Source organism: Lates calcarifer, linkage group LG17 (genome assembly GCF_001640805.2).
Source record: "Lates calcarifer isolate ASB-BC8 linkage group LG17, TLL_Latcal_v3, whole genome shotgun sequence".
In the NCBI taxonomy this organism is placed as follows: Eukaryota; Metazoa; Chordata; class Actinopteri; family Centropomidae; genus Lates; species Lates calcarifer.
Genome location: NC_066849.1, coordinates 23,209,542 through 23,224,298, shown reverse-complemented (window position 1 = coordinate 23,224,298; position 14,757 = coordinate 23,209,542). Strand labels below are relative to the sequence as shown.

At 41.2% G+C, this 14,757-nt stretch overlaps 1 protein-coding gene across 4 annotated transcripts in view; it reads left to right on the top strand.

Moving 5' to 3' along the window:
* Positions 1-14,757, top strand: part of atp11b (ATPase phospholipid transporting 11B (putative)) — a 58,052-nt gene that overhangs the window by 31,218 nt on the left and 12,077 nt on the right. For 3 of the 4 annotated variants that reach the window (XM_051077376.1, XM_051077377.1, XM_018687193.2), the window contains exons 27-29: positions 25-128; positions 1,322-1,487; positions 10,101-10,258. In XM_051077376.1, the coding sequence (XP_050933333.1) occupies positions 25-128; positions 1,322-1,487; positions 10,101-10,258 (428 nt within the window). Of the gene's footprint in view, positions 1-24; positions 129-1,321; positions 1,488-2,858; positions 2,964-10,100; positions 10,259-14,757 lie in introns of those variants that run through there. The other variant, XM_051077379.1, reaches the window with a different exon arrangement.

Here is a 14,757-nt window from a genome sequence, read left to right as displayed (position 1 = left end):
GTGCGTGCATGCGCGTGACGACAGCTTGCTTTAGAGACTCATTTCTGGACGTGGATGAACCATTTTGTGACATGGGGTTCGATTGCCTTCTACTTCATCTTCTCTCTCTTCTATGGAGGCATCATCTGGTGAGAACAGCTTCTTACACCGTTCACATATTTTGCTGTTGTACAAGACACTGCTTTAAAGCTTGAACAAAAGCCTCTGTAACACCTATAAATTGAGATCCTTGCATTTGTTAGAACATACTCTGTAATGGCCATGCAGCAGAATGATAAAATGCATAAACTCTGGTTGTACTAAATAAGCATTAAATACATATTTGCAGTCTGCAAGTCGAATATGAACTTTATGTAAACTAGCTTCCATCAGTCATAAATGTCTTTCAGCTAATATTTTATCTGCAGTGAGTTTCATGTGACTTTAAATGCCTGTATAGGAAGACAACAGACAAATTGTCTTTGTATCTCAAGGCACCATGCGACTCTGCCTCTGAGAGAATCCCATATTTTTGTCTGGTTCTCTGCCAACCTCTTTTCAACAGACTGTGGTAAAGACTTTGCTCCTCACTTCAGTCGGTATCTATCAGTTAATTAGCAACATGTTTCAGTCACTTCTCCAGAGATGCTGTAAAAAAGAGCAAATAAACTTTTTTTCTTAGGGTTTGATCATGTTTATTTATACTCCAGTTATGTCAAATTCAGAGTAGGTGCTTTGAAAAAAAATCCTCAAACACAAGTTGCTCATTGAAATTTAGTCAAGCTCATATTTACTTTACTTTAATCCACAATATTTTGTGCAATTGGCTTGCAATGAGCACACTTTTCGTTACTAGTCCAGTGCTGAGGATGGAAAAAGGCTGATTTACACCAGATTTGTCAGTCTTGTCACTCGGTAGATTACTCACTGAGGATTTGTTAGAATCAGCTGCGATTATCTGGGAGTGTGTTGGATTGATCAGATCAATCTTAACCACTTTATCCAGTCCCGTCAACTCTCAGACTTGTGGGAGCCGTCCTGTTAGAATTGGACCATAATTGATATTTGTGGTCTGACATCTCTACAGGTCCTCTAATTCTGTGCTGTCTGGGAATAATAAAATCATTCTGAGAGCAGAAGTCAAACTGCCAATGCGACCTGAATTTACAGCAAACAGGGCAAACTGAGCTGAGCCTGGCCACCCACCTATATTGCTGTTTTGAAAAGCTTCAGCTTAAGACAAACCAACATGTAGATGTTTTCCACCATTGATAAGGAGAATAAAACATGATTATTTTCCCCTTCTGTATGTAACCACTGTTTTCCCTCCATCTTCCTACAGGCCGTTCCTCCACACCCAGGACATGTACTTTGTATTTGTGCAGCTGCTGTCCAGTGGTTCAGCCTGGTTCGCTATCATCATCATCGTCATAACTTGCCTCTTTCCTGATGTGGTGAAGAAGGTCTTCTACAGACATCTGCAGCCCACCAGCACCCAGAAGAGTCAGGTAACACAGAGATGAGTGGGTGAATGTAAAAGTGTACGATCAGAAAAGAATTTTTTAGTCTGGGAACCTTTTGTAAAGAAGACCAGCCATTCTTCTAAAGTGGATTATTCTGTCTTTTGTAAAAAAGTACAGGTTCTATTTCAAATTGGCTGAGATTTAAAGAGACTTGTCCAGGTTTCTGTGCTTTTCACCCTGCTGAACTGACTCCAAGGTGCATTGTAGTCATTCTTGGTCACAGCAGTTCTCAAATTACTGTTTTAGTTAAATATTGTTTCTGTGCTGTCCTGCATTTTTCCAAGGTATTCACTCTGCTGTAGCTACTCTGACAATAGCAGATTTGTTTTCCTCTTTGCTTATCTCTACTCTCAATAACAAATGTGGTCATCTTGGGTGTGTGAGTTGGATCCACTCACAGACTGCATTAATTTAGCTAACTGTGGCTTTGTGACTCTTGCCAAGATTACATCCTTTGTGTCAAGATGAATTCATGATTTAAATAAAGTTGAAAGACAAAGACAGGAATAGAGGAAGAAGTCAGACATTTTGATGTCAGGTATGGAGGGCAACTTTCTACAAAAGGCCATAAAGAAATCAATCATCAGAAAAATGTTACAGTGGAATCAGAATCTTTAGAGCATCTTTTAAGCTTATGTTAACTTTTCTAGAGGCTCTGCAGGCCCAGTCTCAAAAGTAAAACTCATTAAAAGTAATGAAATGGCACAGGGAAGGCCAAGTGCATTCCAGTAGTTAAACTGTCTTCTGTGTGCAGTGTTAGATTTAATACTTATTCCTACTTGTATCACAAAAATGGAAATTATATTTCCTGTAACGCGACAAGACCCTGAAGGGAGGAAATAAGCTAAAATGTCAAGGTAACCCAAATTCTAGACAGAGCGAGAAAATGTTCTTTGTGTCACGTTGTTTAAATAGTTCATTATTTTCTCAGCGTCTGTAACCCACTGCTTTACACGAACAGCATGGTGTTAAATTGCTTACACACGCCGCATGACTTCCCTCCAATCCAGTATGCACAGACGTATAGCCAAACACACAACTGTGCATGGTCACCTCTCAGCAGACCCACACTGTTATTGTATTGATTTGTCCAGCTGGAGACTGTTTATGTTTTAGCTTATAACTTCCTCTTTTCAAAACTCTCCTCTTGTTTCTCAGAAAAAAAAAATCACATTCCTATGTGGTGTTTGTTGTTTCTGCTCTAACCTTTGTCCGGTTTTGTCTTTCTACGTGTGTGTGTGTGATTTTGAGAGTGGGTTCAGTATGAATTGTGTGTATGAAAGCTTGATTTCTAACCTCTCTGTGTGTCTTTGTGTGTTCTTCCTCCTGTCCACTCTGTGTTCGCTCCTGGTGTAGATGTATTCCAACCGCGTGGCAATAGGTGATGACTTCATCGCTCTGCAGCCTCTGTCCAGAGCCAAGAGCCAGCTGGGCAAAATTAGGTAGAGGAGATGAGACTGATTCAGCCCTGGGCTTAAAATCCATCTAAAGATCAATTCAAATAAAACAAGTATCCCAGGAGTGCTTTATTCAAGAACGATGTTTCTATATTATTAGATTTTAGGAGGAATCTGTATATTTTGAATAGTCAGCCATCAATACTGGCTTGTCCTTTTTCCCTGTGCTGATGGTGCTGTCTTTAAATTTGGTTTCTCCTCCATTTGTTTGAAACTGTGTATTTTGGGGCTGCAACTAACAGTTATTTTCTCAACTTATCAACTAATCATGTATGTAGAATTTAGGAAAATAATGAAAAATGTATATTACATATATACTAACATACAAGGGGTGATACGTTTGTGCAGTTCATCTCTTTGTTTGACGTTATTAACTTTTTGGGTATTTCTGTTTGGGGTAATTGAAAGTTGCAAGTCAGCACTGTCTGAGAAAATGGACAACATCTGCCTTTGTGCAGTCATGCACTGAATATGTATTTGAACTCGTCCAGCACTAGCCATATCCACCCGATTTGGCACTTTCAGGCTACTGCCTCTTCCCCAAGATGATGGAGGAGCTCAGTGGTCGCCATTTTGAAAGTGATGATGTTGTCATTGTCGCTTTGGACCATTTTCTCAGACAGTGCTGATTATGTCTAAAATATACTTGCTTTTATGTCAGAGAGTATTCCTAAAATGTAGAAACATTGCTGTATGAAATAAGCACTCCTCTTTATGAGCATTCATACAATACTGAAATGTTCTTTCTCCCAGGTCTGGACTTGATGTAGTCCTACTTAGGCCTGTTTCTAACACTGGCAGTGCGCTTACTGCTGTGATGTGTGCTGTTAGTGTTGGAACTCGCCTTTTGTTTCATGTCTGTGACTGCATGCCCTGGACAAGCCAATCAGCATTCTCTGTGATTGGGAGTTAAACATGTATTTAGGGCTTTTTGGGGTCCGAGACAGTGCAGAAGAATGTGACATAAAGTATTTCTGCTGCTGCATGTGTTGCATTTTAGTGAAAGGCTGACATAAAGAATGTGTTCTCAGACCTCCACCACTTCCTGCCTGCTATAGCATGATACTCTCATTACTCCCCCCACTGCATGAAGAGACGAATGAATGAGTGAATGAATGAATGTGAAATCCTCATTGACTTAATTTTGACTGTTCCCCTGGCACTAATTATACTGCTATTTGGGATCTTGAGTCATAATCTCAGACTGTAATGTTCTGCATCTGCATTATCAGAGCACCTGGTCAGACCTGCCTCCTGGCCATCAGCTAATGGTCTTGTCATACAGCCACAGTCTGGCATGCCACGCTCATTTTAAAATGACACATCAATCAGTCGCATGGTGCAGCCCATCAAACCACCCCTTTTATCTACAGCATGTCCATCTTCTTGATGTATTCCCAGCCGAACGCCCTCAGACTGGTTTCACCACTTGAGAACAGCCTCCCCACCTCAGGGTTGTCCACCTGCATGGTTTCAGCAGACCCACAGAACAAGACCGACAATCCCACCACAGCTGCATGACAGACTCTTGGACTGGTCTGGGCTGCCTCACACAGCAGCATGATGCTGTCCTGTTAGAAGCATGACAGACAGCTGTGTTATTGTCACAGCTATTTTAGACTGATGACTTGAAGATCTTGTGCTGTCATAACAGATATCACTATAAACAGCCTGTGAGGGAAATTCTAACAATAGTGTGAGCTCTCTTTGGTGAAGGGGAAAGACCATAAGCCAAAAATAATTCCTTGATCTTGGAAAGTCTAGACAAGTGAACGTCAACAAATTTTACTTTTTTCTCGTCTGTAATTTTGCTTATATTGAACTGTCCAAGATCATTGTATTGCATTTTAGACTCATTTAAAAGCTATTTTTGCTGCATGCATATCTTTATCTCTACGATTATGTATAGAAAGCTAGTTTGTATGGTTGTGAGGCACTTGCTTGGGAATGTTGCTACCATATTTTAAAAAATAGGCTATGTTTATTGTTTCTAATGGTTTACATTACTTTTAGTTGCCTGTTTATACACCTTGAAAAAACCAGTGGAGTCTAATATAGTAAATCTTACCTTCAGCTTGATGCAACTGTATGGTCATGTTGTAGTTTGTGGTGTGTCTTCATCAAGAACTGAACATAAGAATATTTGTGACGGTAGGATTTATGAGAGGGTGGTTGGTTTTGGCTAGGTGTACCTAATAAACTGGCAACTAAGTGTGTATTCCAACGTACTAATAATATTTATGTAGGTTCCATCCCACAAACTTTATGAGCAGAAACAAACTGTAGACTTGCAGATCATAAAAATCCTTTGCATTATGGCAAGGGAGGGCTCAAAGCACATCATGCAAAATAGATCCTATTTCGTTAGTGTGAGTAATTTGTTTGTTGAATTGATAGAACTACACAAGATGGTCTCATTGGGTTGAAAAGGGTGTATTGATGTTAATATGCTGTATATGCAATGCAGTTTATTCAGATCTGTTGAAGGAATTTCAGTATCTTTCTGTCTTTTTTTTCCTAATTAGATTAGAGGGAGTTAATCACAAAAGAACCCAGAGGGCTCTCCTGGGTTTCATGTTGTTTGCCGACTCTGTAGCTCTGATAGATTCAGCAGCAGGTTAATTGGTTTGGATACTAATAGATTTGTTCTTATCTGCACTAGAAGGATCTTTTTCCCTTGAGACACTTTGTATGCCTGCAGCTTCTTTCTGCTCATTCGTTGCTCAACTTTACAGCTCTTTCAGAGCTTAGCGGCATTCTTACCAGTGTGTTCAATTGTCTCTGCTTTTGTGAGAAATTACAGCCCTCCTCCAGTGACCTCATCAGACCACTCAGATTTTCTGGAAGACCTCTTCCCAAGTAGAAATTTATGATTATCTCACAGTCCCAGTTAAAATGAGGTTCAGGTCTGCAGCAGAGGAAAAGACCACATTGGTGTCTTGCTGCAAAAAGCAGGAAGCAGCTGCTTGCTTTCAGCTCTGTTACTGTGTTGAAGATTGTTGTGGAGGTCACTTGTGAAGGGCTTTAAAAAGCTCACCAGGATGATATGTAGACATGTATTAGAGCACACTGTAGAGTGAGGGTCAGAAATATCCTCAGTTGACCGCCTCCCTACAGTGCAGCCTGGACTGACATTGACAGACTGACCACTTGCTTACTAACTGACTGACTGGTTGGTAAATCAGCAGCACTGAAAAAAATATATCCACCTTAACTTTGGTTGTTTAGTCTCGTGTTGAGTCTTAAAAATCATACGATTTGTTCAAAAACTGTAAGGAAATGCTAGCTGGTATGAGACCAACTTCAGATCTCTGTGGAATGAAAATTAACTCAAAATTGAGTTTTAACATTCAGTAGCTTTTAGAAAATACCCAAAACAAGTAAGTACAAGGATCAATCCGATGCCGTTATCCTCAACAAAACTAGTGGATATTTTTTTGCAGTGTGATTGGTTAGTTAAAAGGCTGGCTTTACTTGTTATGCTGCTATGTTGATGTCTGACCTACCAACAGTCCACCTGGCTGACTGATGGTTGAGCTGTTTGACTACTAGCCAACAGGGCTCACTGTAAGCATCTTGTGTCCTTCAGATGGAAAAGGGTGAGGGTTCAGTCGGCCCAGAATATGACCCTGTTAAAGCCCAGCGGAGCCCAGGGGAGGACAATTGGCACCTGCTAGCTGCTTATCCTCCCCCTGCTACCCCCGGCCCAGACCCCTGCTCCCCTAGGTAGTACCATACATGTACTTCACTCCCATCGTCCGTCCCCCCTTCCTCGTACTGTTGCTGCCCCGGCATTATGGCCTCACCTGAGGACCAACCAACCCTATGCACCCCCTAACAGCTGCAGTCAACCACATACACCCTTATGCTTGGTTAAAACAACCCGCACCTTGGTCATTCTCCCATGGCTGTATGTCACAACTGCCCCCCACACTGCCCTTTTTATTTCATATGTAGAAATACTGTTCCTCTGTGTGTGTCTGTTGGTCTCATGTCCTATATGAATGACACAACTGTTTCCCCACACAACACAATCATGATCAACTGCATCCATCCCTAGCCTTGCATGAATAACCTCATCCTTAATCACAGACCCTGTCCTCCTTACCCAATCATCATCGCCCCTATCCTCTTCCTAACCCAGTCTCAATTCAGCAATGTTATTCAATGTTATTGATCAGATCTGGGTTCAGAGGTCAGAGAAAGAGAGAGAGAGAGAGAATGCTGTTGGCATGCTGCATTGTCTTCGCTGTGTTTTCATTCAGCCATCTACTCCCACCATATTTGGTAATGTTACTCCATATTGATGCTTGAATGGTGTCTCATTGTCAGCTTGTAAGTATTTGATATCTCGTAAAATCCCTTTTGCATTTCAAGTAAGATTTGTAACTTCTTTTTTATGAGTTCTCTCTGCTTTTTCTCTATAATTTAAGACTTTCAAGTGTTTTATTTTCTCTACGTACAGTGTGCTTTTTCAGTGCCATATATCAAACTATAAACCCAAGATTATTACATTGTTGTGTGCTGTCACCAGGAAGATATTACCAAAGACACTCTGCACTTTTAGTTTTGTAAACCAACATTGTGTGCTAAATAAAAGGACAACAAACATGAATTGTAGCTGAACTCTAGCTACAACAGTAAATCAGCCAGGGAGGTGATGTCACACATATAGCTGTCACTGAGGCCACGGTCAGTTTATGACAAAGCCTTAGATTCTGGCATCCATTTCTCAGAAAACCTCAGTTTGCAAGAGAACTATTAATCATATGGTTTGGCCTGGGTTTAACTCTGGACATCATTTTGCTGCTGCCTCTCTAGAACTGAAAAAGTAATGGCACCAAATAGTTCCTCAGGAACAGTGAAGTGGTGAAGTGGCTAGTACTTCCTCTCTTGTTCATGTCTCTCATCAACCGCACTGATGGAAAACTTTTATTCTAACATGAGAAGTGCAGTATCTGAGCTCTGTAGTGACTGATTGCTGTGTCTGTTGTTGCTGTAATGGTTCGTCGGTTAGAGTGAGGTAGATCAGTCATCTTAGACATAATGGAAACAGTGTTTATCACCCATGTGATCATACCGTCTTAGAAACACCAAGGACACCTCACCAACAAATAAACACCAGTCTAGGATACAACGGCATCTGTGGCTACAGCTGTGACTTGGCTTTTGTTACTGCCTTTTTCTGTGGTTTAGACTCCATGTGTGTTGGGAATAATCACATTCCACCTCATCTTTTCTCTTTGCTATGGAAGGGATTAAGTGTTGTTTCTGGTGTTGCAGTAACAAGAATAAATTTGTTTTCAGAAAAGAAAAAGGCAATATGCACTGATAGAGGAAGAGGAAAAACCATGCATGTATTATCAAGGGACACCTGACACTGCCAGCACAATTCATATTCAGCTTTGTCCTGCCTGTGTTCCTGTTGCAAGCCAAGAAGCAGAAGTTTGGTTTCACACCAGCGGTGTCTCCAATTTCTGCTGCAGAGAAATGTAACTAAACTAGCTAAAGCAACGTGGAATACATGGGTCACACATTCAGTCACAAAATAGGAAAAATTTGGGCTACATCAGAGACGACATCAAATGATAAAATATGAACGTTTAGAAATTGTTTCCTACAAAATCACATTTTTAAAATATCTGATGAGACAAAACTTGACTCTCAGCAGCACAGAAATAGGGAGAATTACACTGTATGTTGCTGCACCCCAGGGTTAAATTTTTGGTCTTTAGAAACAAATAATGCTTGTTATTATCAATAACAAAAAGTAGAAACTGAAGCTTTATGGACTAACCAGGTCGGTCATTAAATTTACTCTGTGGTTTATCTATAATTACGCTGTAGAAAGGAGGGTTCAGGATGCAAACCACATGAGTGTAACCTCACTCCCTGTCTCTGTTTTGTCTTTGTCTCTGCTCTTCACTTTCTCCTTTCCCTCACACACTGACTCCCCCCCCTCTCTCTCTTGGGTGCTGACTCAGATCAACAGAGACACCTGATCCCACAAGTTTCTAGGCAGCAGCGTCATTCAGCTTTGCCTACCAATTTCAGTCTTATTATTGAAGCAGTGAGAGTTTTCTGTGCGCTGTGTGTCAACTTCTACATCAGTACAGACAATATTTTGCATTGATTTTCACTTATATGAAAGGAAAAAGATCTGAATAGATGTTGACAACACTTTCTGATCACTGTGGAGCTTTCAGTTCTTGCATTGAAACAGAAAAAGGCTGGATTTCTTAGATCTTTGATTTAAGAATACTACATATATTATTAAATATAATCCCGAGACATGAAGTCATACAATCTGTGCAAAGAGTAGATTCTTAAGCGCCACATTAAACCTAATAAAGTATCATTTTAAGGGCAGGAAAGTTGAGGAATAAGAGCTTGGCCTGTATTACTGCCTGTGAATCTGACCAGCAGGCCTTGGATCATGGTTAGTTTGTGCTGTGGGATGTGGATTAGATGCTGAGTGATCCATCATCGATTTGACAGTCTGGTATAAAGATTTGAGCTCCAACAAAGAGACACAGTTCATCTCGCTTGAAGGAGTCCTCTGAATTCACATTATAATACTGTGTAGGCTCATCCTGACCCATCGCAGAGGAATAAAATCAGATCAATCCAAAGCTTTATAGCATTATATGAGTACAGTGGGAGTTGTATATTATTGTCAGCAGCTCTTTGTCCCTGGGATGTCTTGTGTTTTGAAATCTGACAGAAAAAAAAGTTTTTCTCAGGAACTAAAAGAAGGCTTTTTTCATTATTTTTTGTTTACTGGTTTTATGATTTATGTATTTATTTGCAACATTTCAGCCCCTTGTGTAGCATGTTTGAAATGTTTTCCCTGTACATCATTGTTCTTGTGACAGCATGCAATATGTCATCCTCCAGTCGACCATACTATTCTGTCAGAACATGACAGCCAGCCTGTGTTGTGTTGGTATTAATTTCTGCTCTTTTCTTCTCTTTGTCCACTCACTTCTCCCTCTTTCCCTCTCTTTTGCTTCTTGTCAATTTGTCCTCCTCTCTGTCCTCTTTTCTGTTTTCCCGACCTATGCCACTCTCCAACTTTTCACATCACCCTTTCTTGCTGTTTTTCTTCTTCTTTCTTGCCACCGTCTTCACCTTCCTCCAGTCTCTATCAGCCCCCCAGGCGCAGACCCTCAGCTGTATGGAGTCCCTGTGCTGCTACCAACATGGGCAGAGCGGCTGTTCCCGCCTGGCCCGCTTCCTGGAGCAAATGACCGGGCAGTGCCAGGCCAGCGGCAACCATTGCCACGCCAGCAACAACAGGTGGGGAAGACATCGACGACCACAAACAGTGATTATGAATCTTGATGAACTGTCACCACCTCTCGGTTTCAAAAATTTGGGCTGCAGTCCTGACTGCTATATCACATAATATGGCTACACCTCTACTGTAAGTCTTTTTTGTTACGATTCATAAAAAGTTGAGCATGCAGCTGTGGGGGAGCCGGGTCTCAGATGGTCATAGAGACTGGTTTAAGGGTGTGGCTTAGCAGGACTTTGGGAAAGCAGCTGAAGGAGGACTTAGAGGCTGAAGATGTGTGGATCAAGCCATCATGGACTACACCATGAGTTTCTTATTTCCATCAAAGTCTGTGTTGGGAGAGTCTGGACATTTTTGATAAACCCGACAGAAAGATGTGCTTTAAATCATTTCCACTGTAGTGCACTATCAGAAGTATATCAGTACACCTTGTAACCAAAACCATAGAGACTAGTGACTGAATGGATTTTGGTGGCCATGCCTTCTACACAGCATGCAGATGTGGATGTTTGGCAGCCTAACCAGGGAGGATTTGGGTCCCATTAATCGTATTAAGACCTGTAGAATGGAGACCTGCTGTGATTTACAGGCACCCAACAGGTCTCAATATTACACCACAGTATGTAATCTGTCTTGTCTGTGTAGCCCCAGATTAGGGTGGGTCTGTTTATTAGCCCATATGTCTTTGTCCTAATCATCTATGCTATGATCTGTTGTTCTGTCTTTCTCCTTTGTTTCTGTCCAATACTCCCTTAAAATCAAAGACTGGTGTCCAAATGGGAGTCAGTCTGATTAGCCAGTTTTCAAGGAAAACTGTGTATCTGTAATGCACTTTAAGAGATGACACCAGTGTCTATATGTTTGACTTAATAGCTTTAAGTAGACTTCTTTGTTGTGCAGTAGTTCCTCTTGTTCATTGGAGGGCTTCTCCACCAGACACTGGTTAGCAAGTCGAATACTGTATGATCCAAACACCAAATGTGGGTGTGCGCATCTCTGCTATTAACCTGCGTTTGAAGAGATGTGAAAGTGCTTCCTAAGTGGGACATTGTTGCCACTTAGCTTTCAAGCTGCACTTGGCAATTTTGCATCTTGGTAGCCATGAGAGGTGAAAATAATGAAACATGATGTCAGTTTACTGCACAAAGGGAGCTCTCAGTGAGTGCAGATAACATTTCTTCTTTGCTGCAGCTCAACTTTGTGACAAAGGATGATAAAACATTGACAACTTGATTTTTTTTTCTCATTCAATATTTTGCCTAGTGCAGCTTTAAAGATGGGTAAGCTGAGTTCACAGTTTCCTGGTCTGCTCAGTCTGCAGTTTCAGTGTTATTGTGTCTTTTTACCTGAATCGCAGTGACTCCGTGGGGTCATTGATTAATTGACCTGATCAGCCCTTTCTGCTGAGTAATCAATACTCCCCAAAACAGCTTGGGACACGTATTGATCAGATCAGTAATGAAGATGTAGCATTCTTGTTCTTTGTGTTTGAGTCTTTTCCAGTAGACCTTGCACAGTCAGGTTGTGTGGGCACGCATGTTTGTTCAGTCATGACTTTCTGTGTGTACATGTGCGTGTATGTGTGTTTGCAAAGGTAATGACAGCATGCAGGTCAAACAAGGGATGCACTGTTCCTCCCCCCTCTCCTTTCTGCCCCTCTGGACAGCAACCTGCAGACTATCTGTGGTTGAGTTAGAGGACTGTATCATCACAGTCAGTCAGGTCTGAGGGATACAGCAGTGTTAAGAGTACTCTTACTGTAGAGACATAAAATTGTTACTGGCTGTAATTTTATTACCAGGCCGCCGTAAAAATAATTGTGCATCATCTGATCATTTCAAACTCCGATTCAGCCACTCGGGAACATAAATTGGGTCCCTACAATTTAATATTTCTACAGTTCAGTGTTCATCAGACAATACTGGGAGGGATATGCACCATAAAATAATCTATTTCAGTTCTTGTCAGGGTCATTTCATTGAAAGAAGGGAAACTATTCCCATCATTTCAGGGTCAGATTACCGCTAAATGCATGATTCAGTTTAGATGTACTTCCTCCTGTGGGAATGATTGATTTGTTTTCTGACCTTGGCTCGAAGCAACCAATTAGATTCTTCCAACTGAGCAAACAGCAGCCAATTTTTACTCCTAGAGGGATAAACATAAACAATGAACAAAAATAAAATGCTTTGCTTAGGTGTGCTTTATACTGTAAATATAAAAAAACACTATGTACTAATAGAATTGAGGCTGAATCTGCAGGTTTAGATTTTATCCCTCCTTCCTTATCCTCTTCTCACCCCTCCTCACCACCTCGCCCACCTTCTGCTTACCGCATACCTTTGCCCATCCCTCCTCTCCCTCTTCTTCACCTGCTGAGTTTTAAAGAAATAAAGCAGAAACCACAAGAGAGCAACTATTGAGACTCAGCCCACATTTGGCCTTAATGCTAGGATACTGCCATAGGGGAATATAGGGTAAGGGAATATATCCACTCAGTCCTATATAACATGCTTAGTGACTGGAGGGGACGTATAGCAAGCATATTTACAATTTATATAATACATAAAGTATTTATCTCATATTTATTGGAAGCCCAATTGTAGCTGGCTGCTTGATTTGGCCTGTTGTTGCAGCGTTGAATGCTGGCCACAGCTGAATAATGTCCAGGGGCGTCAAAGCAGGAACAGACACGGATGTCAGGAGTCAAAGATGTTTTTCATAATAAACGAGATAGATGCCCATGTGTACTTGTCATCCTGGCAGCTGAGTCTCCATCCAAATGTCAAGCAAATTTTACTCAGACCTTTTGAAATCTAGGAACAAAGAAAATGCAGATTGAGAAAGCTTTTGCACTGGCATTTCCAAAAAGGTTTGTTGGACAAAAAAAACGTTGAAAATAAAGTTTACTTGTAGGTATTTGGATGCATCATTTAGCAGGTAGACATCCACAAAGAATCTAAACATTCAAAGCTGCTTGTGAGTTGTTGCAAAACATAATTAAGTCTTCAAGCCTGCTTCAAAACCTGTTAACTTCAAATTCCCTAATCTAACTCAATCTAAATATAAAAATATCTTTTAACCTAAAGAAGAAAATTGTTGGATGGAAATTCAGCCGCTGTCTGACATCGCTTGCTCCTCCTCCTCTTCTCCTAGAACAAGGGGACCACACCCAAAACCAGAGAGGCTGCTGGGAGGTGTAGTCTCAGAGAGTTTTTTTTCTACTTCCTGTATCTATTAGTCTTTTTTTCTACTGGATCCTGAAGCCTTATATGTGCTTCTGAGAAGAGGCCAACTTTAAGGGGCATGCTTGTTTTAAAACCTGGGGTGTTCCAGGCAGGTGGCGTTCACCTTCTCCACCTGCCTCGTCCACTACAGGCTACAAAACTCACTGCCCAGACTCTGTCTTGTTGCATGGGGGCTGCTGTTGCCTTTGGTATTTTGTACACAATGTAAACCTGTATGTATTTGTGCCCCCTCACACACTCCTCCTCTTGCACTTTTTCTGTCCTCACTGTCTCTCTGTGTCCTTGTCCCTCGGTGTCTGAAATCTGCATAATGTTGTTCGACCTTCCAGATTAATTATTCATGTGCTGTTAACTCCCCCTGTGAGCTCTGTCTTGTCAGAAATCTGCCTGTTCTGAACTTCTCTTGCTTTCATGTTCCCACTGGCTTATCCCCGAAAGTGTTGCGGTGCTAACGTCCTCTTTGTTCTGTCACAACCTGTGGGCCAAAGATGGTTTTAGCACTGAGATGTTTCAGTTTGACCTCAGCCCTGGTAGACAGCCAAGCTAGTGATGTAGCACGTGAGCGCGCCTCCAGTCAAACCACCACTTGAGTCATCAGCCTATTTAAAGTCCCTGGGTGGCCATGTTTTCCTGTTTACCAGGTCTTAAAACGGTTGTCTTCATCTCAGAGAGCAGTGTTAACTTAAAGGTCATGAGAGTTACTCAGAGTGGATCAACTGACATTTAGAAATCCAAAAAAAAAAAAAATCTAAATGTGGATGAACAGGTGCAGAAATTAGAAAATCAACAACGTAAGACAGTTGGTATCCTTGTCATATTTTCAGCTATAATTATATTTTATTATTATGTAATAATTCAGCGTGTCAAAGCTGCACATACATCAGACTTTACTGGTGCAGTCATGTGAGGATCAGGTGCAGCAGCCAGAATGGAGTTACTGTTTGAACTCAGAGGATGTTGAACCAAAGTCTCTCTGCTCCTCCCTGCTGGTGCTTTGAGGTAGAACCTCTGATCATTGACTCTAGTTTCAGCTTTGATGTTGAGTCAGTGCGCTGGAGGTTTGTGTGTTGTGACCTTTAACAGTGGATTCTGACAGTGGCAAGCTGTGACTTTCATGATGCATCCATGTTTTATTTTTTTCTGGTCTAGCCATCTGGCTTAAAAATATTTTGAGCGGTTTATAGAAGGATGAGATTTTGTAGCAGATCTGTTTTTGTCAGACATTTCCAAAGGAGACCCAGCATGCTAAGCTA